Source organism: Sinohyriopsis cumingii, chromosome 8 (genome assembly GCF_028554795.1).
Source record: "Sinohyriopsis cumingii isolate HCF-2022 chromosome 8, ASM2855479v2, whole genome shotgun sequence".
NCBI lineage: Eukaryota > Metazoa > Mollusca > Bivalvia > Unionida > Unionidae > Sinohyriopsis > Sinohyriopsis cumingii.
Window position 1 is genome coordinate 63,888,483 of NC_142968.1, and position 24,077 is coordinate 63,912,559.

At 39.8% G+C, this 24,077-nt stretch overlaps 1 protein-coding gene across 1 annotated transcript in view; it reads right to left on the minus strand.

Annotated features, from left to right (window-relative positions):
* Positions 1 to 24,077, minus strand: part of LOC149793684 (aminopeptidase N-like) — a 45,489-nt gene that overhangs the window by 16,387 nt on the left and 5,025 nt on the right. The window contains exons 2-4 of the mRNA XM_089969039.1: positions 23,695 to 23,823; positions 22,960 to 23,242; positions 1,416 to 1,571 (exon numbers count right to left, since the gene is read on the minus strand). Coding sequence (XP_089825165.1) covers positions 1,416 to 1,571; positions 22,960 to 23,078 — 275 coding nt within the window. The 5' untranslated portion in view covers positions 23,079 to 23,242; positions 23,695 to 23,823. The remainder of the gene's footprint in view (positions 1 to 1,415; positions 1,572 to 22,959; positions 23,243 to 23,694; positions 23,824 to 24,077) is intronic.

The following is a 24,077-nucleotide window of genomic DNA, read 5'->3' on the forward strand; positions in this document are numbered from 1 at the left end:
AATTTTCGATATCATCGGTGAATAAGATTGTGCTTGTTCTGTTCGTTGCAGAGGTGGAGGAAGTTGATACTGGGAAAGTTCTTTTTGTTTCTGTCTGTCTGTCTATCTGTCTCTCTCTCTCTCTATGAAGTATTTCTACTTCTTCATGAAGAGTGTTGTATTCCAAATCATCACTTTTAGCATGTTTTTTGTTTGCATATACACGATATATCCATTTAATAAGATCATCATTTTTTGTTTTTTCATAAGGGGGGTTTAAAATACCAGATTTGTCAGATATATAATCTAATATTTTTTCGGGTAATTTTTCTCCTTCAGTATTTCTAATTTCTTCAACAACCCCTTCTTTGAATCTTGCAATTAATTTTATATTTTCTTTTACTGGCCAGGGTTCAGGTGTATGTTCTTTCTTCACGCCGGTGACTTCAGTATAAAGTTTTCCAATATCTTTAAGTATTTCCTCACCAGCAGGTAGAGGTTGAGCCGCAGCTATATCAGCTGGAAGATCTCGTAAAATCTTCTTTGTCTGTTTAGTTCTTCTTGCTATTTTTTCAGCTTGTTCTGCTGTTTGTTTTGATACCGGAAGAAGATCTTCTTTGATGACAGTTGTAACTTTTTCAGTAGCTGCAGTGACGGGTTTAAACAGTTTTTTAGTGTCTTCTTCGTACTCAACTTGTGCTTCTTGCTGCGCTTGTAAATTTTTTCTGAATGAGTCTCTGACAGGAAGAAATTTTTTAATTGCTTCTAATCGTTCTCGTGCTATTCTTGCAGTATTAGATTCCGGATGTACCATTATTTTTTAATATAACAATTTTTTAATTGATAGCAGCAGAGAGGGCGCCTACCAATGTTGGTCGTCTGGTGGAAAAAACAAAAATAAATAAACATGTAGAGTACTTTATTTTTCAGTTACTATTTCGAACTAAGGTTTTATTAATATAATCGGCCATTACAAAAATAGAACATCCCAGGAAGCGTTTATTTGTAAAAATCTGGACCTTTCTGCGGATTAGATTTCCATGAAGGTTTTATTTATTTTTTTTTTTTGTCGGAATTCTTGGGTCTGTTCGCCCTCTCTGCTGCTGTTCTGTTTCATGGATTTAAAAATAAACTCGGATTCATAAAGCTTGATTTCTTTGAATCAACAAATATCGACAATAAATAAATAGTCGTAGTATGAGTATGTGATAACGACACATGGGATTGCATATTCACATCAAGCCAAGTCAACTATGTAAGATTATATGGGTATGTGATAAAATGCCTAATCCATGGAATATGGAGTTGGCAAAATTAAAACATGAGAGATACTGCTATCTGGTGTATCTTCTTCCTTTCCTTCCTCTTTGTATTCGGTAGCAGAATGTATTCCACATCAGTCCTTCATCAGTCCCCCCACTAGTAACCTTACATACCTTTCTTCAGACCGCAAAATGGGCATATTGGATAATGACGTCAAATCTTTACGCCTGACAATCGTTACGTTAAACGTCGCCTTCAGTGCTGGCTCGTCGAAGCATGGGAGCACCTTACGAGCATCTGTAGGCTGCATCTGAGTAGAGAATATATACCTGGAAAGAGGAAATAAAATTCGATAATTAAATACTGTCTAAGGGCATGCCTACCTTTGAAGTGGTATGGAACAATTATCACAGTTATGGACCATAACAAAATTTAATGCGACTTGACATCTTTCATAAATGAAATAGTACACTGACAAATTCTAATTCTAGAACTACTAAAATATACAGAGGATATCTACGAGTTTTGAGGAGATATAAGGAAATATTTCACGAGTGAGGTGGACACAATGTATTGTCGCAATTGACAATACAAAATGTTCCCACTTCGCGAGTGAAATGTTTCATTATATCAACAGAAAAAAACCAATGTAGATTTCGATTTTATTATATATTTTAGGGCAAAAACCGTCAATATGCATAGATTTTTTCTCTCCATTCTGTGCCATTGAATTTAACGGATGCATGATTACATCGGTTTTAAAAGTTCAGAATTTTGACTTCTAATAAATTTATATCGTAAATATAGTACATCAGATTGTAGATTTTGTTAAATTTATGACTGTTCTCATGCAAAAAAAGATATTTTTTAAATTTGCCAACACATCACTAGCGCGGATCGATACATTGAACATTGTTGGTGAGTGGGTTTTGTAGAAACATAACAGAGCAGTTGTATTCATCCGACTTTGGAACGTAACATCTTTAAACAACAAACTTTTAGAGACTGTGAGTTTGCTCGTAAGTAATTTGGTGCTTAATTTTGTTTCTTTCTGCACTTAAACGTAAATCATGATACCTTGGCAAGTTTGTTTATTTCGATTGTCACCTAATATCGCTTTGCAGTAATCACACAACTATCTTCGATTTCTCCATCATTTTCAAGCATGATTATCGTTGTGATGAGGGTTAAAATCACTACTTAAACAATTTGATCATTATATTTATTCAAGATATCATACAAGTTCAGTCTCTGACAATTTGCACGATTCATATGGAAACTAAATATACACATGGGTAACACTAAGTCTTCAGTTTGCTATCCTGGGTTCAATTTTTAGCATTTCTTACTGGCGTCTCTTCATCGATTACATATATGCATACTAGGGGTTTTACACTTTTCAAATATATTGTAAGATCTATCCCCATCCGCATGGAGAGATGGGGGTGGGGGGAGTTAAAGAAGAAAATGAAATAGGTCTAAATATGGAAGTACTAGCTTGAATAACCTACATAAAGGCAGATATATTTTCTTAATAGGAAAATAAAGTAGTTACAAAAGTGCATCGATATCATTTTTCTTCCACTGATATATTTCAAAATTTCATTATGAACTATATAATGAATACCACAATGAAATGTATAGGCCTGTCAGATTTTCGTGTTGTCATGAGATAGGAGAATATTGAAAATTAAAATTAAAATTTTCATAAGTTGTCGTACATGTTCTATAGTCAATAGATATTGGTTATCACATGTGTTAGATAGCAATGACACGTGGTGTGGACGGAAGTCGTAGAAATACAGCTCGAAATGTATGTGGTTTGAAACTCGACAAAAAGTATAAAACTTTCTTTAGATAAAAGCGTTAGTATATTTCCGAAGAATTCTTTTGTCCATTGACGCGTGTTCATGAGATCTGCTCATTTAACGATCACGTATATGTACACAATAATTGATTTTTGTTGTTGTTGTTCTAGGGTTTAACGCCATTTTTCAGCACAAGATAGGCTATACATGGCGGCCAGTATAACTGGTGGAGGAAGAACCCTGGATAACCCAGGGAAGAACCACCGACCCACGAGAAGTTGCTGACAGGCTTTCCCACGTACCCACGCTAGCCGAGCCTTGGACTCGAACCAACGCAGACAGAGGTGAGATGGCAGTGATCCTGAACGGTGAGCGCTTTAGACCACTCGGCAACTCGGGACCCCACAATAATTGATGACATGTTCACATTTAACAATGATGTAAAACACTGAACATACATAACAGTTCAATATATTTTTTATCTTTTTGAGTTCAATAAATAACAAGAAATAATTTCATAATTGTTGCACGAATGCTCCTACCTAAAAGTGAAAGGAAAACAAAACGCAAGATACAAATTACAACCCCCGTTTACATATCATTGAACAAGAAAACAAATAACATGCAAACAGACGTAATTTAAACAGAATTAAATACTCAGAGATTCATTTCGTAAATCGCCCAATTAGTGCATATTTTATTGGGATAAAATTTACGTTTTCTGACAATTCTTCAATGGCAATGATCCAAATTTTGAAGATTATCATTTGATAAGTTTGGTTCTCTAACGTTACAGGTAGATATAACAATTCCTCTTATGAAGAGACCCGACCAAGGAAGTATATCAAGCTAAGTACAAACTTATATTTACCACAGAACATGGTATTTAAATATATTGAATAATTGTAAAATTCAAAGTACAATAAAACCTGCTTTGAAGTACTTCAATAGAAATTTGGACCGAAAATTAGCAAAAGTACACAATGAATGTTTACCAGGCTTTAATATTTTACATAATTATCAACTGAAAAGATTAAGTTCATGCATAGATTTGCCTGAATAGATTAGGAACACAACGGAAGAAACTAAAACAAAAAATAAATTTGCATCAATGTGAAACAAAGATTTTTGTGCTGTGAAATCTATGTTGAACACGCTCTCTGATTGTGTACACAGACCATGAAAATACAATTTAGATAAAACTGTGAAATATGTCTTCAACACACCATGTGATCATGTAGATAAAGCAGCAGGGGGGGCGAATCCGACATTTTGTCCAAACGTCATTTGGCTTAATTAGTACTTTCTGCACTCAGCGGATCCGGTGTCGTCAGCGCCTGGTAAAAAAAAACGACGTCGTCGTCGTTGTCATCGTCGAGGGGCCAAATCGACAATTGTCCGGACGTCATTTGGTTTAATTAACACCTTCTGCGCGCCGATCCCAGCGTCGTCAGCGTCCGGTAAGCACATCGACGACCGCGTCGATGTCATCGCCCCCCCCTGCTGCTTAAATTTAACCGAATATTTGGTCAAGTCCGATACGATATCGTGTCCGAGGGTCATGTAAATTTATCGTTACAAATCCATGTGGGGTCGACTGAGCATGACTAAAAAAGTTTCGAAAAACATTAAAGTCCATGTCACCGCCGCACCATGTCTGCCAAATATTTCGTAGCGTGTGTGTATCAACGCCGTTGAATACAGCAAGAATATTACAGTTGTCTCTGATTACTTTTGGAATCTGAGTGTATCGTTGAGTGACATATATCACGTCAGTGTTTTTATGCCTGCCTCTGGAAAATATCCTAGCTGGGTTTTTTTGATTGTCTAACATAACATCATCGTACACGACTAGATTGTTAACGTCGCCATCAATATCATCGATACCTGGTGCATCATTGATATCTGTAATAAACTCGATGACATTTTTTTTAGCGATCGCTGATGCATTCTCGTTGAAATCTTTCAACACCTCGTAGCATCGTTGATCATCTACGCTAGGAGCAACCAAATACAACTTATCCCACTTCATCCATCTCATTATTAAATTGAGTAACAATTGCGTCTTGCCGGATCCAGATGGTCCGATGATAATCATCCGGATCGAGTTTGGTAACGCTGCAACATGCTTAACTGGTTCTCTTGTTTTAGTCGCTGAAAAGTCAATTATATTCATGTCTCTATACATAAATTATGGATCTATATTGTGTAAAGTGTAGAGTGCGTACTGGCACAAATGATATGACAACCGTTACAACAAGAAATAACAGATCGGCGCTTACTGGCAAGTGTGCACAATGCGGTATAAAGAAATTTAGATTTTTTTCTATTAGACCCGGAGATGTTTTAAAAAAAAGCGAGGAGGTGATATTGCAGCCAAGTTATCAAAACTCCCCGGAACCCCGTGGGCAAAGTATCCAGGAGAAAAACACCTTCCAGGATATAGCTACTGTGGCCCCGGAACGCGATTAGATATTAGACTCGATGATCAAAATCAGCCCAAACCCGGTGAGTACCCAATAAACGCTATCGATAAGGCGTGTCATGCTCATGATGTTGCCTACTACAAAAGTAGCGATCTGCAACAGCGTCATATCGCGGACGTAAAATTAATTCACGCGTTAAATGCTATTCCTGATAAATCCGTCAAAGAAAAATTGGCCTCATGGTTGGTAAAATCGGCTATGAAAGGTAAATTAATGATTGGAAGCGGAGCTTCTCGCGCTGGTAATTGAAAACGCTAGCGTTTATAATAACAACATGGAATCCATCTATTATTCTCCGAGAGGATACTGGAAGGGGAAGGCCGCAATTGGTAAGCTTGCAAGCGCTGCAAAAGTAACGAGGGCCACTGCGGCTAATTGGTTATCCAAACAGGCTATATGGCAAATCTATCTACCACCGCCTAAACAAATCAACTTCTCGCGCTTTGATATCAGCGTACCTAATGAAGTTCATCAGGCTGATATACTATTTCTGCCGCATGACAACGGTTACAAATACGCGCTAACCGTAGTTGATGTTGCGAGTCGATACAAACAAGCGGAGCCGTTAAAAACAAAGTCAGCAACTGAAGTAGCCGCTGCGTTTGAAAGAATTTATCGAAGAGGTCCTCTGCGCTGGCCAAATCTATTACAAGTTGATCCTGGTAGTGAATTTCGCGGCGCTGTTTTATCAACGCTGAAACATCATAGCGTCGCGATACGACGAGGTCATACTGCGCTACATCGTGATCAGGCAATTGTTGAACGATTCAATCGGACTCTTGCTGAACGGTTATTTGGATATCAATACGCGAAGGAATTCATCCAAGAAAAACGATCTCGTGAATGGGTCAAAAGGTTGCCAGGCGTAATTGCAGCGTTAAATAACGAGATTACCCGAGCAATCAACATGAAGCCCAGCGACGCGATTAAAGAAAAGTATGTACCCGGAAGATCAAAAATAGATAGCGTTTCCAAGCCGATTCTCGGCGATGTTACTGTTAGATATCTGTATGAACCAGGAGAGCTTGAAGGCGGTAAAAAAAGAGCTACTGATCCTATCTGGAGTGTTACCACACATAACATATCAACGATAACACGATCAACTAATAGACCACCGATCTATAGACTGGATCCAACTGCCCCACAGCGGGGGTTTACACGCGAGCAACTACAAGTGATACCTGACGATACTCAATTACCCCCGCGTGGTCTTAACTAGCGCCGTTGCGTCTATTGCACTCAAGACAGGTCAACCTCACATTGTTTTTGACATGACCGAGACTGTTATCGATCCTGTCCACGGTAAATTGGCGAGCGTCTTTATCCGAATAACGCCAACTCATTATACAATTGCAACTCGCGCAGTGATTATTCTGTTGTTGTCGTAACGCAATTATTAATTCGGCATCAATATCAAAACGCCGTTGTTTTTTTTTATCCTGTTGGCGGTAACCCGAGAGTTTTCTATCAATGACGCTTGCATCGATGGTGACTCCGTCGGTGACTCCGTCACTGACTCCGTCAATAACAATTCTTCGAAGCTGATTTATCCTCCGTACTCGGGACACCGCAAGATAGACTAGATTTGACCATTCGATGCGATTATCAACCATCCAAACAATTGTGTCCGTGATAGTTAGTCCCTGCGAGGAATGTATTGTCGTTGCGTATCCTAGCGTCCACGGGGATTTATCAGCACGTAGCGCGTCCTCGACGACGCTGATATCGACGAGCACGATATCATTCAGCACGAGAATTTGTTTTTTTGTCCCCGACGCTGTCGGGCCCGGGATTTCAACTTCAATGTTCTGCCGCCGTGTATCCGCGGGTCTATAGCATAACGGCACTGGACGCGTTGGAAACCTTTCCTTATGCAACGTAAACAACCTCCGCTGAAGTGTGTCCCTGACTATCTTTCTACTCGCTACAATCAAATCGTTTGGTTTCCATGTTTCCCAGAATTCATTTAACGGCGTTTCCGGAATCACCTCGCGGATTATTTCACATTGAATTCTATCCGGCTGTAATCTGATTAATTTTTTAACCCCGCGCAGTTGTTCATCAAGTGCCCGGTAATCAGTATCGGTTTCTTCATAATAGTCCACGAACCCGCTCAACCAATTATGTGGACCCTCGCCGACAAATGGTGGTGGTTGGCCATGGTCGCCACACATGATCACCGCTGTATTCGCGCGCAGTAACCACTCAAGAAACATTTGTAAAACATCTAACGAAACAGTACATATTTCGTCCCAGATGATAACTTCAGGAATAAATTTTTCACCCATTCGATCAGGAGTCCACTCGCCGCCGCTGTATCGAAAAAAGCTGTGATAAGTAACGGCGTCAACATTTCGGTGTTTTATCTCTCGCGCTAGTCTATGGGTCGGTGTAAGCACGATTATACTTGCCCGCGTTCGAAATAATTCAATTGCCCGAGTCGTCTTTCCTGACCCGCCACAACCGCTTAAATAAACTGTTTTGTGTCTACAAATTGGATCAGAACACGGTGGTGCATTAGACCATTCTGACAATTTATCGCCGCGTAGATAATTGTTTTCAACGGTGACATCTGCTGACGGGGAATAATCGCGTCGTATTTCATTTTTAATTCTCCATGTACCCCAACTCTCGTCCGGACTAGTAAACCCAGCTACGTTTTCCTTATACGCTACGTCAACATAAAACGAATCAACGGCTACTCTAACCGCAGTGTCGGGGAATCTATTTATCATCGAGAATAAATTGATAGCGGCGTAACCCAGCATAGACGCCCTCAAATGCGGGTATGCTGGGCTGTCTCCATCGCTGTAGGTAACAACTGTACCCAACCTTGTTCCATTGGACAAGAAAGCTGTTTCGCAGTTCACGTATCTATTTTTCGCCACTGCGTCCTTGATTACGAAATTATATTCTGCGTCATCTATAATCAGCCGTGAGCAATATCGTTTGTAATCGCAGTTTTTTCCACCTTGTGTGAACTTACCGATTATTCTTCTACCGAGATCTTTTGCCTCGCGGTTTCGTTGGTTGAATATCCTCCTGGACCATTCGACGATATATTCCTCGTCGGCATCAATGTGTTTTTTGGACTCGTCAATTATGCTATCTAGACGCTCCGGTTCTGGTAACCAGACTTCAGTCTGCGCTAGGTATGATATAATCGCGTCACTGACAATCAACGAAACTAGCATCTTACAATCAATCATATACCGTAGCAGCGCTATTGGCAACCACTTCTTTTCATTCATGTGTCTACCGATCCAAATATAGCAACAGCGATGAAGTCCTGCCGCGAACTCAAATGATACTATGCGAGCGAATCCGGTTAAATCAAAATCAGGCAGTGGTCCATTAATAGCAACACGAGTCATTTCATGTCTGGGGTGTCCAAATCGTCTAAAGTACTCAGCGGCGGATCCATACCCGAGAAAACTCGCTGGATAACAGGCAACCATATCAACCGAGATCATAGCGTCGCGGTTGTATTCAGTGTTCCATAGTCCACCGTGATAGTATTCCAAACAACTGGATTGTACATCCGGTAGAAATTCCTTGCGTGTTGGACTCCACGCATTTTTCCTCGCTGCAACATGAGCCGCAACCGATGGAATCATAAAACAATTTGTTAGCAGTTGTTCATCATGCTCTTCAAATTCTATGGCGGTTTTTTTCATCCTGTTGTGAAACGCTTCAGTGCGATATAATTCGCCGTTTGGTCTTACAAACTGATCAAAGGTATCAGCGCTGCGAAGTAACCACACTGATACAGGGTCGTTTTTACATAAATAAGCGATAGCATCAAATAGTTTACTCTCCGCGAGAAACCCGTTCTCTTCCAGGAATTCCCCCGGGATATACTTTACCGTTCTATCCCGTGGAAACACTGTGATCGCGGGCGTCCACGCATGTTCGTTATGATCAATAATTTTGATTGGGGCCCCATTTGATTTGTACTTTGATTCGTATAATACTTCACCGGTTATCGTTGTAACGGTTATTGGAAATCTCAACGACGTTTCTAATCTCGCTATGTCGCTGATGGTTGCTCCACGCTCGCGCACTGTCTCCTCCCACCGGTTGATTTTGCTACGTCGTAAATCAGTCAACTTGTTTCCTCGACACGCATTTGTAAAATGCTCTGTTACTCGTTCTGCTACACAATTTATCCCCGTTGACTGTTTCATCGGCGCTAGTTTTCCGATATCAGGTTTCTTATTTAACGGGTATATTCCATAAACAACTGCTGTTTCAGGATACGCTCGTTCATAGTATGGTCTGTCAATTCCGGTTAACAACCCCGGCTTGGAGTCGCGGCTAACAATGACTGTTTTCTTTTCGCTGAGAACTGGTTCAAATTTATCACGTATGATCCAATCACCTGATTCCACCCGGACAATGAATTTTACTCTGAAGAAATACCTTTTACCGTCAAGTTGTGATATTATCGTTGCTGCGCGGTTGTCGTTCATGGTAGCATCAACAACGCCATCAATTCGAAATGTTGACCAACTATGAGATGCACCATCACGCTTGAATTCATCGATACAATCGCGTATTTTACTCAACAGGGTTCTATCGTTTATTAACGCTTTTGGTGTGTCCTTGAGGACTCTATCGAAATTGAACTTAATATTTTTCCGGGGCTTAATTGCTGCTAATCTCTCGAACTCATCCATATAATTAAAACAAGTATTTAAATGAAAGAATATAGTATAATGAATAAATGCAAATGGTTGATGATTGGGTCGACAACCCCGTGCAATAAATCATGTAGAGGTGAATTCTGCGGGTACCATTTACAAAGCGTTCGTAATGGTTCTCTTGGTCCCCTCCCGTGCTTGGTTTGCCACGTCGGTGTAAGAGGAAAATCGCAGTTGTGTATCAATTGTGGCGGAAAGCGATACAGGGAACTAAAACGCTATTATGACAAGCGAATTAAAAACGCCGTCATTGACCCCACCGCCGACTTCGTCATCAAAACCCCCCAAGACTACGTTGAAAGATTTATAATTAAACCAAATAATAAATTAGACAAATAGTATTATTATACAAATGGACCAAGAATTTCAGCCGCATCCTGTGCTCGTCAATTACGAGGCTTCTCGCGACGGCATTGTTAGAAACCGCAAACTGAAGAAGCCGGTTGGTACCGTAAGTAATCAGGGGTATCTGGTGTTTGGTGCCGGAAAGAAGAAGTACCATGTTCATAGGGCGGTATTTGAGGTATTCAACGGATTAATCGAAAATGGACTTGTGATTGATCATATTAATAATAATAAGACTGATAATTCTCTTATAAACTTGCAAGCTGTCTCGCAGAGTCAAAATACCAAAAAAGGCCAAACCGGTAAATACCCAAAGAAAGCAAAACCCGTAAAGTCATTTGATACAACAACTCACGAGGAAAAAATATTTCAGTCGATGAATGAAGCCAGTAGATACTTTGACATTTGTATCGCCTCAATACGAAAAGTAGCAGAACGAGTATATCAAACAGCAATCTCAAAAAAGACCGGGCATAGAATTCGATTTTCATATGTAGATACGAAGTCACCGGCGCCTATGGCGCTGACGAAGTCGCCATGACAATAAATTGTCCATTCCGGAAGAAAACGAATTATTAAACACCTTCGGAATTGATACGCGGGTTTTTCATTTTTTTTTATTTAAAAACAAGATGTTTTATAGAAATAATGAATATCGAAGACATCAATAATATATTAGCCGAGATTTCAAAATTAAAAAATCAAGGAATTGAATTATCTGATGGTCTCGACAGTGAAAAAATATTATCCGATTATGAAATTATTAACGAGCAATCAAAACGGGGACGTTTTACCCTGGCCCGCGAGTACTTTTTTGTAAAACGATTACAACATACGATTAATGAAAACTTGTACCACAATGACGCAAATGCATTCATTGGACTATTTACTGCCGTTGAAATAATACGAAAAAAACTCGGACGTGTTTATGAACGACGCCGGGAGATTTCTAGCAAGATCAAAAACATTAGAAGGATTATAGACGAAAACTCCGGCGAGAAATTAGAAATTGCTTCGCAATTGCAATAATGGTAGGCGAATCACTTACTACTCGGCTAGCCAGAGAGCGGCTAGCGGCGCTTAAAAAGTTCATACCGTTACGAGACAGGGTCCGAGAGCAACTTCAAACGCGGCAGCAACTACAAACCGATTTTACTGTTGGAAGCGAACAACTCTTTGCCCCGGTAACTAAAGCGACCAAAGATGTTACGGAGGCAACTGTACCCGTCCTCGATGCGCTTGAAAAGATAGCGGCTCAGACCGAACAAACAAAAAGGTCTTTAGAAACACTAGCGGCTGCTACAACACGGAGGCCACCGCCACTCGCTATAACCGAACCACAAGAACCTTATGTTACAATGGCCGACGAAGAAGAACTAGGTGCTACCGCAAGAGAACCAGAAGAAGAAATACCGGAAGAAACACCGGAAGAAGAAATACCAGAAGAAGAAAAAGAGAGGAATATACCCCGTAATGTACTTAAGAAGAGCACAATAGATCAAATTAGAGACCTCAGGGACAGGAGGGAAGAATTAATTGATTTTACTGCCTCCAATTTTGCTAAGAGCATACGAGATAAGGAGCATATCAATAGCGGTTACAAGAAAAGTATAAAGTCGTTAAAGGATTGGACAAGAATAGTGTATTTAGCGAGTGAACACGAGAATGCATTACTACGTGGTGATGGCCCCGATTACGACGCATTCCACAATAAAGTAAAAAGTAGAATACCAAAAAAAGGAAAAGGATACTCTGTTGGTAAAGAATCCTACGGCGTTACTTGTCCTGGCAGTGTTCTCAGTGATATATCACGGCTAGAGGTACTAATCGGAGGAAAACGAGCCGGAAATAACTCTACGGAAATAATCAATGAGGCCGCTGATATTTGCAAGCGGTTATTTACGGGCGGTATCATGGACGTTAGTGCGTATCGAACGCTCATAGACGAACTCGTGGATGATTAAAAAAATTATAAAATTATAAAATTATTATCGTTTTTGACTATTTTTGGCCATTTTTTGCCATTTTTTGACTGTTTTTAACCGTTTTTTGGCCATTTTTGACCGTTTTTCGAGGGCAAAAACCCCAGGAAATCATTTAGAGAAAATCGATGTTTTTGCTGAAAAATCGAAAAAAAACGACTATAGGCAACAAAAAACGACCAAAAATGACTAGAAATCAGGAAAAAACCGGAAAAAAACCGGATTTTTATCGAGGGCAAAAACCTCAGGAAATTTTGATAAAATTTATTCCGGTTTTCCACACGGCGGTGGGAAAGGGGAAAGGGTGATCACAATCACTGGTGATCACAATCACTAATTGAAAAACCGGTGTTTTTATAATAAAGATGATCATACACTACAACCACGATAAACCAGTACTCGTCTACGTGGTAAACTCGCGATTGCCTGTTTACCGCGCGTACTATGGAGATGGTCTCGGTAGCACCATTGCGGGGTTATTTACAAGAATGGCTCCAAAAGTAGCGCCGTTAGCCAAACAATTAGGAATGAAGGCTATTGATGTTATTCGTGATAAGGGTATTAGTGCTATTGGAGATGTTGCCGGAAAGGCGCTTTCTGCAGCAAAGGACAAACTAATGTCGTTGGTGAAATCCAAGAGATTTTCAAGAAAAAAAACAGAAACCACCGGTGATGCCATCAACGACGGTGATGCCTGCAAATGTCAGTAAAGTAATAAATAACGCCGTGGAAGAAAAACTAGAGTCGTTGGCGGCTCAGTCATCCACCAGCGCGCCCATGAACACAATAGCGGGGGAGTGGTCTTAAACAGAATTCAAAGAAAATCGCAATTGAAAACATCAACATGATAAATAATAAAATGTTTGCGCGAACCGCTGATCCCGCGTTTGATATGGATGCCCCAGTTCGCAGGGATGATTCTGTCCGTGATTATCAATATTATTCTTATTATGCAGCGCAACCCGACCTACGATCGCGAATTGAACTTCAAGTCCAAGATACCAGTAGATACTTTCTGCCATGTGAAGCGTTTATCGAAATTGAGGGAGAACTCGTGACAAATGCCGCCGATAATGCACCATACGCAGATAACGATCGTGTTCGAGTTGGCTTCGTTAACAACGGTATCATGGCGTTATTTGAGAGCGCCAGATATCTTATTGACGGGCGAGAAATTGAATCAATAGAACGCGAGGTTGATGTTGCAACGACGATAATTGGGTTAGCGAGATACTCGGACGATTATACGAGATCGACGGGCCCATCTATGATGTTTGCGAAGGACACCACCGATAACGCTGATCATCTTCAATACGTTAACGTGCTGGTGGAAAGAGATACCGCAGTTGACCCACAGGCTGAAGCAAATAACCCAGACCGCAGAGCAAGACCAGACGCTAATTTCACTGTTATAAAAAGTCTTAACGATAATTACAATATGGGATTCGCAGCACGAGTAACAATGTTGCAAAGACCACGCCGACAGTTTTCATGCGCGATTCCACTCCATCACATATTTGGATTCTGCAGAAATGTCAGGAGGGTTATCTATGGGGCTAAGCATACAATCGCGCTGACGCGAAGGGGCGATGATAACAATGCAATATGGCATGCTGCTGGCGTCGCTGCCGGTAAAGTCATTTTAACTAAAATGGCATTGTGGATGCCGGTGCTGACTCCATCAGTTACCACGGAAGCACGATTGTTAGCATTTATGGAACAGGGAGGAAAATCGTTGTTGAGTTGGCTAGCGGTAACAACTGATGCTAAAGAGGATAACGTCGCCGATACGTTTACATGGCACCTGGCATCAAAACAGGGTGTTTCAGCCCCGCGTCATATTTTTATAGCGCTACAGAATAGGGAACGATTGGGCAGTCAAGAACGCAGCCATATGATATTTGATAAATTAGGAGTCAGGGATGTTTCGCTGAGAATAAACGGACAACAGGAACCATCCGAGGATATACAGCTTAATTACGGCGACAACCATGTCGCACGTGTGTATCATCGATTGCTGTCATACATGGGTCGTGATCAAAACGTCGACACCGGTTTGCAAATATCACAACTTGATTTTAAAAAGCTGTATTCGATTTATTATTTTTCGTTGGAACATCTTGATTTAACGAGACAATCCGTCGTTGATATACACTTCCGAGCTCGTATAGACCCGGCTGGTGTTAATTATAGAGCGGTTGCTGTCATTCTCAGCGATAAATCAATGCTGCTAGAAGGCGTTGGTGGACGAATGAGAATCGTTGATGCACCAGTGGAAAACATGTAATTGAAAGCACAAACACGTTTACAATAAAATGTCGTATAGTGTCGTCAGTGTAGAGTTGACTGATGGTCAAGTCAAGAAATTACGATCAAAGTCGGCTAAACAGTGCGGGACCACAATAACGCTGAAGCCGTCACAGATGGCGGGTGGTAATCATAAGATATCGTTAACGGCGCGTCAAATAAAACATTTCAATGATGCGATGAAGAATAAAAAGGGTGTTCAGGTAGATTTCTCGGCCGCAGCGATTAAAAACATGGAAAAGACCGGCGGGATATTTCCGTTGTTAGCTGCGATTCCAGCGTTGATTGCCGCGGCCGCACCAGCAGTGGCGAAGGCGGCGGCGTTAGGAGCCGTTGGTACCGCGGCGGGGATGGCATTGAAGAAGGCAACCGGGAAAGGCTATAAAAAAAAACGATCCGTGGCCGGAAAGGGTCTAAGACTACCGGGAACCCCGTATTCATGGTACTCGGGAAAGGGTTATAGACTACCGGGAACCATTTATTGACTCGGGAGTCAATGACTCCCATGTCTAATTTTGATTTAATAGACGCCGCAAACGCGCATGCGATAAAAAACTTCAGAGGTGTTTTTATGAGGGATCAATTACCGGCGGCACCAAGGAATATTGAAACAGGCATAATTAACCTCGATGGGTCCTCCGGAGCGGGAACTCATTGGGTTGCATACGCGATTGATCCGCGTGCAATCGTCTATTTTGATTCATACGGGTTAGCCCCGCCAAACGAGTTCATGCGGTATATCCGGGCGTGTTCAGCCCGGGCGTTTTATTCCACGTTGCCAACACAGCGATTAAGTGACCCACCGATATGTGGCCGTGAGGCATTGAACGTACTCGCGGCGATTTCATCATCGCGAAAACCACCTCATGTAGTTGTAAACGAATACACTAGTGGGGTCGTAGAGGCCCGGCGGGTTAATTAGAAACGCCGTTTTTTTTTACAATAACGATGATTGATATTTGGGGACGACCGGTTTCGGCGCTGAAGGAATCCACGGAAACGCTCGCCACCGATGACATAAAAAAACTAATCGAGGATGAAATCGCCGATACGTTGAATTTAACCAGTGTTGACCCAGGTGAAATAGTCGTATTTCAAGACCGCCAGGGTAAATTGAAATCCAGTAATGTGTCCCTGGATGATGTTTTAACACGACAGCGTGATGCCGCCGAGGACACTATCGCGTTGTATACCGGCGACGGACGACTCAAACCGGGTGAACATATATCGGCGGTAACATTAGTCAAAGACGGTTTTATAAGGTTGGATAGATCGGTGACCGAACTCGACGCGCAGGTGAAAAAATCTGCCACCGAGGTGAAAAAATCTATCACCGATATACAGCTCACTACCGCTAGTTTTTTCGGGACCCCGACGGTAACCGAACCGAATATTACAACAATAAGGAATACTATTTTGGATTTTGCAACGCTGTCGGGCCAATTTTACACGTTGCGAAAAAATGTTAACAGGATCGATGACAACTTTGATAAATTCTTTGGTAAAAAAAATACCAAGCTGGATGAGATTACAACAACTATAAATGATATCACTGCGTATGGACAGGAAATAAAAACAATCAAAACTGATGTTGCAACAAACAAAAGGAGTGTAGACGCGCATGAACGGGAAATAGAAATAATCGGCGCTAATGTTGCAACGATCATAAATAATGTAGACTCGCATGGACGGAAAATAGAAACAATCAAAACTGATATTGTAGCGAACAAAAGGAATATAGACGCGCATACACAGGACATAATGACAATCAGAGCTGATATTGAAGCGAACAAAAAGGGTGTAGACGTGTATAGAGGGGAAATAGGAACGATCAAAACTGATGTTGCAACGAGCAAAAGAAATATAGACGTGTATGGACAGGAAATAAAAACAATCAAAACTGATGTTGCATCGAACAAAAGGAATATAGACGCGCATACAGGGAAAATAGAAACAATCGAACTTGATGTTGCAGCGAACAAAAGAAATATAGACGCGCATACAGGGGAAATAGAAACGATCAAAACTGATATTGTAGCGAATAAAAAAGGTATAGACGTGCATGAACAGAGAATAGGAACGATCAAAACTGATATTGTGGCGAACAAGAATAATATAGACGCGCATGAATGGAGAATAGAAACAGTCAAAACTGATGTTGCAGCGAACAAAAAAGATGTGGACGCGCATACACGGGAAATAGATACACTCATTACTAAGGTTGCAGCGAACAAAAAAGATGTGGACGCGCATACACGGGAAATAGATACACTCATTACTAAGGTTGCAGCGAACAAAAAAGATGTGGACGCGCATACACGGGAAATAGATACACTCATTATTAAGGTTGCAGCGAACAAAAAAAATGTGGACGCGCATATACAGGAAATAGATATACTCATTACTAGGGTTGCAGCGAACAAGAATAATATAGACGCGAATTTGCGGAGAATAGAAATAATCGGAACTGATGTTGAAGCGATTAAAGACGGACTACCGAGAGTAGCAGAGCAATTCGAAAAAATAAAAATTCCTCATGAGAACATCATCAACACAGTATACACAATTCGGCATGGATCATTCGATTGGACTCCTACACAGAATACAGTAAATACTACCGCAACTGTTAAGGGCATTTATCGATTGACACTGGTTTCAATAATGCAGTTTAATATATTATCGTCGAGTTCATCTGGGTTTAACAATACAATATCAACAATTATAGACAGGAACGCAACTGAACAGTTTACAATTTATGCCGTTGATGGAAATTTAGCCCGGGCAAACATCACATGGTATGTGGAATTTGTAGCGAATCTAAGTAATTAAAAACACTAGCTCTTTTAGAATAAAATGACCACCAGGGTAATTGAATCAGAGGTATCACCGACGTCACATCAATATCGATTCGATACCGCAAAAGAATTCTCCGCGAACTTAAAAACGCTTTCCGAACAATACCGTGCAAAAATAAAAAAATACCGTCGTAAAATAACCGCCATCGACGCGGTCGTGTACTCGGTGTCGGGTATAGTAGCTGGCACCGGTGTTATTTTATCCACGGTGACCACGATAGCCCCGATCACTGTTCCAATCGCTGTCTCCGCGATGACAACAGTTGCTGGAGTCGCCAACGCAATCACTAGAAAGATATCATCGTGTTTTCAGAAAAAACTCAACGAGTATACAGTAAAACATCAAATAGTATCCGACGCATACTCGAAATTATCCGGGTTGATCTCATTATCGATTGATAATTTGTTCGTATCCGATGTTGAATTCTCCACGATGGTCCAGTTGTATAGCTCCGCGATGTCAAAAATCGAGGATTTTTAACTGGAAGCCGGAACCACCTGGTTGCTGAAATTAGACACTAAAGACAACGAATAATAATAATGTCGCTGAACCCCGAAGGGTTTCAGTTGCTTCAACGGATCGCGGAGAACACCACTCCGGTACAAACAAATATGATATCGATAACGTCAACGAAACCCGAATTCAGTGTGAACTTCCCGTCGCCGGTTCCAGTGAAGGAAATAGCGCTGGCAAAATTGCGAATATATCACAGTTGGCCTAATATTCGAGCGAACGCATTTAACGGACAACAACCTAATAACTCGCTGGTTTTTGCACGGACAAATAAACCCGATGGGACCCCAAACTGGGAGGAGGTTACAATACCAACTGGGTCATACCAAATAGAGCAAATCAATAAAGAATTTCAACGCAGGATAAAATCGATCACAGGAAAAGAATCAAAAATCGCTATTACGGTTCATGAACCGACGTTATCGTCGACGATTGAAATAAGCACACCGGGGTATATGGTTGATATTTATAACAGTTCAATAAGAACCATACTAGGATGGCCTAAGAATCCACCCGCGGACGCCCCCCCATCAACTATCCTCAGATACGATAACGGAGATGGTGGTAGGCATATTGCTCCATACAACGTAAATATTGCATCGGTGATAGCAATAAATCTAGTATGTGATGTTATCGAAGGGAGTTACCAGGTGGATACCAAGCAATCAAATCAGGCTCAACAGGGATATATCCTTTATTCATTTTCACCAACAGCCCCTCCGGGATTTTTAATCGTTGAGAGTCCGATTAATCCGGTCTATATGCGATGCCATGATCGGTTTTTAACGAGAATTAATTTTAGAATTACCGATCAGTCAAATAACCTAATTGATCTGCAAGAGGAGGAGTTAGTGATCACTCTGTTTGTAAGATCATAGCAGCAGGGGGGGGCGATGACATCGACGCGGTCGTCGATGTGCTTACCGGACGCTGACGACGCTGGGATCGGCGCGCAGAAGGTGTTAATTAAACCAAATGACGTCCGGACAATTGTCGATTTGGCCCCTCGACGATGACAACGACGACGACGTCGTTTTTTTTTACCAGGCGCTGACGACACCGGATCCGCTGAGTGCAGAAAGTACTAATTAAGCCAAATGACGTTTGGACAAAATGTCGGATTCGCCCCCCCTGCTGCTGATAAACCACGAGAATGCAAGTTAGATACAACAGCTGATCTGAAATATGTCGGGCAAAAATAGGAGTATCAAAATAAATGTTATAGATATGTAAACGTTTATGAAATATCGAAATGGAGAAATAACCGAACTGAGCGAAAATACATCAAACCTGTTGAAAAAGAAAGCTAAAGACATTTTAACGAACTAATGAGCAGTGTTTCTCCCAGCTGTCATATGACACGTGCATACAAACTTTCTCCCAGAATGATCCATCATCTACAGGACATTTCTACTGCTACAGTCGCAATTGCTGCAAAATATAATTCTGTTCTGTTATTCGCATGCAACCTAAGACTTTAACCATGACATCTTGCAACGAATACAAAGCCATATATTTTACTTTGTAGTTCTTTCTATTACCTTGCAGTGTCTGATCTCATTAACAGAGCTATTTCTAATGTAATTAATTTATTTGCGACCTGAAATTGATACCATTATTGTTTTTCGACAGTGATAGGTATAAAGGTGTAGACTAGATTTTGCAGAGGTAGCATGTTTAATATTCACATTTGGCGGACTGTGCTGTGCTGTTGCATTGTACTTCTAGATAACGTTGGTTTAGACATGATTTAAGGTTTTAACATTTTTCTTTGGCTTGCTTTGCAAAACATAAATGTAACTTTCTTTGAAGTAGTACTGTGTTGTGCAGCAACCATAATAAAGGCTGCATCATACGCTCAATAGTATATTCGTATGTAAAATTCACGTTATCTCTTGGGTAACAACCTTGTTCAGCAGAATAATTACATTCAGAAATAATTCATATCCGTGTTTGACATTTGATCCTCCAAAACAAGTTGAGGCAACAAATAAGACCATTTGTTTATTTTCACCGTCGAGTGTTGAAGACATCTCTGATATTCTTTAGCGATAACAAGAGTATAACGTTAGCTGTTGTATTACACATATTGCACTTCAGCTCGGAGCAATTTTCATGTATGACAAAGTAGACATCATTAGAAGTCTTTTGGTGAAAACCCCATGTCATAATGATCATCCATTAATTGGGGGTAGTGACAACAAGATTTTTTGGATATTGTGGCAGCCATATTGGATGAATGACTGGCACTATTTTCATTTATCACTTGATGAAGACATCTTGTCATAATGATCATGCATATAGAGGTTGTGGTGACAACAAATGTTAGTCGTGGCAGCCATTTTGGTTGTACCACTGGCACCAATTTCATTGAGGACCAACTATCTATCGTAAGAAGTTTAGTTTTGAAAACCCCATGTTAGTATACTATCCATTTGGAGAGGAGCAGAGATAACAATATTTTCAGGATGTGGCTTTCCATTTGGGATGAGTAGCATTATAAAAGATTTTCAGGATGACTGATGTGGTGGCGATACCGGCACCATTTTCATTTAGGAACAACTGGGCATGATAAAAACTCAAAAGATGAATAGGACTTTCAGTTCCAGAACAGTTGTGATCACAAGATTTGATTTTGCGATGGCTCTCATGGCAGCTATATTGGACATCACATCGGCAGTATTTTTAAGGTTCAAGGCAATCTTCCAAGTAATTTAGGGTGCGCAATGATAACAACCTTGTGCTAACGGACGGACGGACGACAGACCATCCCATATGCCCCTCTGGCCTATGACCAGTAGAGCAAATAAGAGCGGAGTTGAAAGTTGCATGGTGATCTGTGTAAATAATGCCATTTGATTTAAATCAATATTAACATGTACGTAAATATTGTGTCTTATGGTAGAGAATTAAAAGTTTTAGGTCGCTTGTAAAGAGATAATGTTATCAAGTAAAATTCAATGTTCTATCAGGTTCATGCTTGTGAACTGAATGTATGGAAATGTGTTAATTAATTTTGAAGGTTTTCAAATCTCCATATTTAATGATGATCTATGCATATTTTAAAACAACTTCAAACATATTATGTGGTCTATAGTGATATTGTATTTAGGTACTGCCTGGCGAACAGTTAGATTTCTGTTGTTACTTCGCTTTCTGTCTTTTATTTTTATTTCAGTAAACATATGTTAACACTATGGAAACATTCTCAGAGTTAAGAAAGCATTTGAAGAACTGGTCTGTACGTAGAAAAAGTCTTCTACAGGTTTTGCCGTTTCGTCAACTATAACACGTACATACCTTTGCTTTCTTTTCTTTCAATTATTTGTTTCTTTCAAAAATACATCTAGAAGATACAGCATCTTTCAAATGAGAGACTTTTTAAGCGTCGGAGAATCGACAAGGTCCAGCTTTGTAAAACTAGTATCATTTCTTTTGACTTGTGATGTTGTACTTTGTACAATCTTCGACGTTTCTAATTTTGTTTAAGTTCAGTTTTTAATTTGTGATTTCTTGGGAATATTTTCTCTGCCATGTTTATTTTAATTAGGATCTTTTGACATTCTGAGGCAACGTTTTATGTTCTTTGTTGGCCTTTCTACTTTCATTGCCTTGTTCTCGTTTCATTAAATTTCATGATAATTTGTAAAGTTAAATCAAATAGATTTTAATGGTTCAAATAAAATAAATGGATTTCATAACATCTCCTCTGCGTGAAGACCTTGACAACAAATTAATATTTTTCAATACAAAAATTGTGGTTACTGTAAACTGTAAACATTGCAGAAAATGCAAACTTTAGAAAAACGAAAGGAAGGAGACACCAGAGAGTACAAGTGAAAATTTAGAAAGGTAAACAGAAAGTCATTGGCCAATATATAGCAAAAAAATATTCCGATTAATTCACAGTACCAGAAATAGACTTTTACCTTAATAAAAAACTTAAAATTCTGATGCGACTTTGAAAATGTTAGGTGGTCAAAATGAAGATGAATCGTCATATTCTTTTATATGCTGTCTCTTTTCCATTTATGAAGGCTAAAATTTTATATATATATATATATATATATATATATATATATATACTGCCTTTTTTGCTTTCACTTTCGCAGCTCAGGCATACATTGAGTAGACGTCAGTTACTGTCACAATTCATGATGTGAACACAAACAAGCTCAAAGCTCAACATATTGCTTCTATCGCTTCTCTGTTTGTCTTCTTAATCTGACTAGTGCATTAATTTTACATTTTTTATTTATTTAATAATTAAGTGTTATTTTTTGTAATATTACCCTTGAGTCTGAATGGTCTAGTAACTTTTAGAGTTGACAATTCTAGAATTCGTATTCATTTATTTTTTTAAAAAGATGTTTCGTTGTCGCGATGGTCCACAGATTTAACGACCATTGCTTTTGACAACCATGCTAGGTTGGTAATAGCGATTCAATCAGAGAATGCCGGCCGTTTCAAAGATGTCGCAGTATAAGTAATAACATACATTAAACGTGCGTATACATTTTATGAGAATTATTTTCAAACCCAAACACTATTTATCCAAACATATATCCATACCATGGCAGAAATGTGTATTACCATAAACTGTGATTACCACTAACTAATGAAGCAAATATTACATTAGTATAGCAGATTCGTTTGAGTCTGTCATGAAACGTATTTTGACTATTTTTATATTCATTTATTATAATTTGAAACTTACTTTTCTACGTATCCATCTTTGTACGAATTGTAGAAAAAACCCTTCAAGTCATTGAGAATTCGTCCGTGGTACTTAATTTCTATGTAGTACGTCTTTCCTGGACTCAGTGACTCTCCCATCACAATAATTAGGAACTCCCTCTTGCCCTCCAAGTCCCAACTAATAACAGGGATGATTCGGTCGTCGCCATCTGTTATTCGGATCTCAGAGTGAGTTAGCGATTTAGAATGTAACCAAATACTGTCACTTTTCTCCTTGCACACAACTTTGATTCGGACAAATCCTGTTTTTATGATGAAAACATAAAAGAAATCGAAATTAGTTTGAATATATTGGGAGGGAAAGATGAGAGAAGTAATAGAAAACTCCATGAGCATTTAACGGAGATAAGCTGCAGAGGCTGTGGTGCTACATTGTCTTTTAATCTACCTATATTTACTAATATACTCAAAGAATAGTTACCAAATCAACATATACAACCTATACAGTAATACAATGTTCAAGATTTAAGGCTCTGATGTTCTCCTTCAGTTTTGCAAGATATGGCTGAATCAAGGTATACATAGATTGTATAATGACTTCTTTTATTTATTTCCTATGTACAAAAAACAATGATTAGAACAAGACGGATATGTAAAGAAAAGTTACGTCTCTGTTGTGAAACTTTTGAATCTAGAAAAAAATTGATAAATCAAAATTGCCATTCACTTCGTTAATACACTCTAGATAACATACCATCGAAGGAAAAATCTTCTTTGGATCCATATATATGAGGTGTAATATCTAGATTGTAATGTAAAGGAATCAGGGATGACGGCAACCGCACGGAATCATACCTATTACTGGCAGTAGACCCGCCAACTTCTGAAACAAAATGTAATGTTAATTTATATACCAGAGAAAGATAACGTTTAGAAGAGTGTAAAGTGCTTTTCAAGGTATATGAGACTTAAATATCAGTAGACAAATACCGACCTGGAAAACCAACACACACACACACACACACACACACACACACACACACGCACACACATATAACGGTGCCAGGAAGGTCAGTTAGGTTTCCAGAGAAGTAAAAGTTAAACGTCCCACCCTATCCTCTGCATATTTCATGTCTT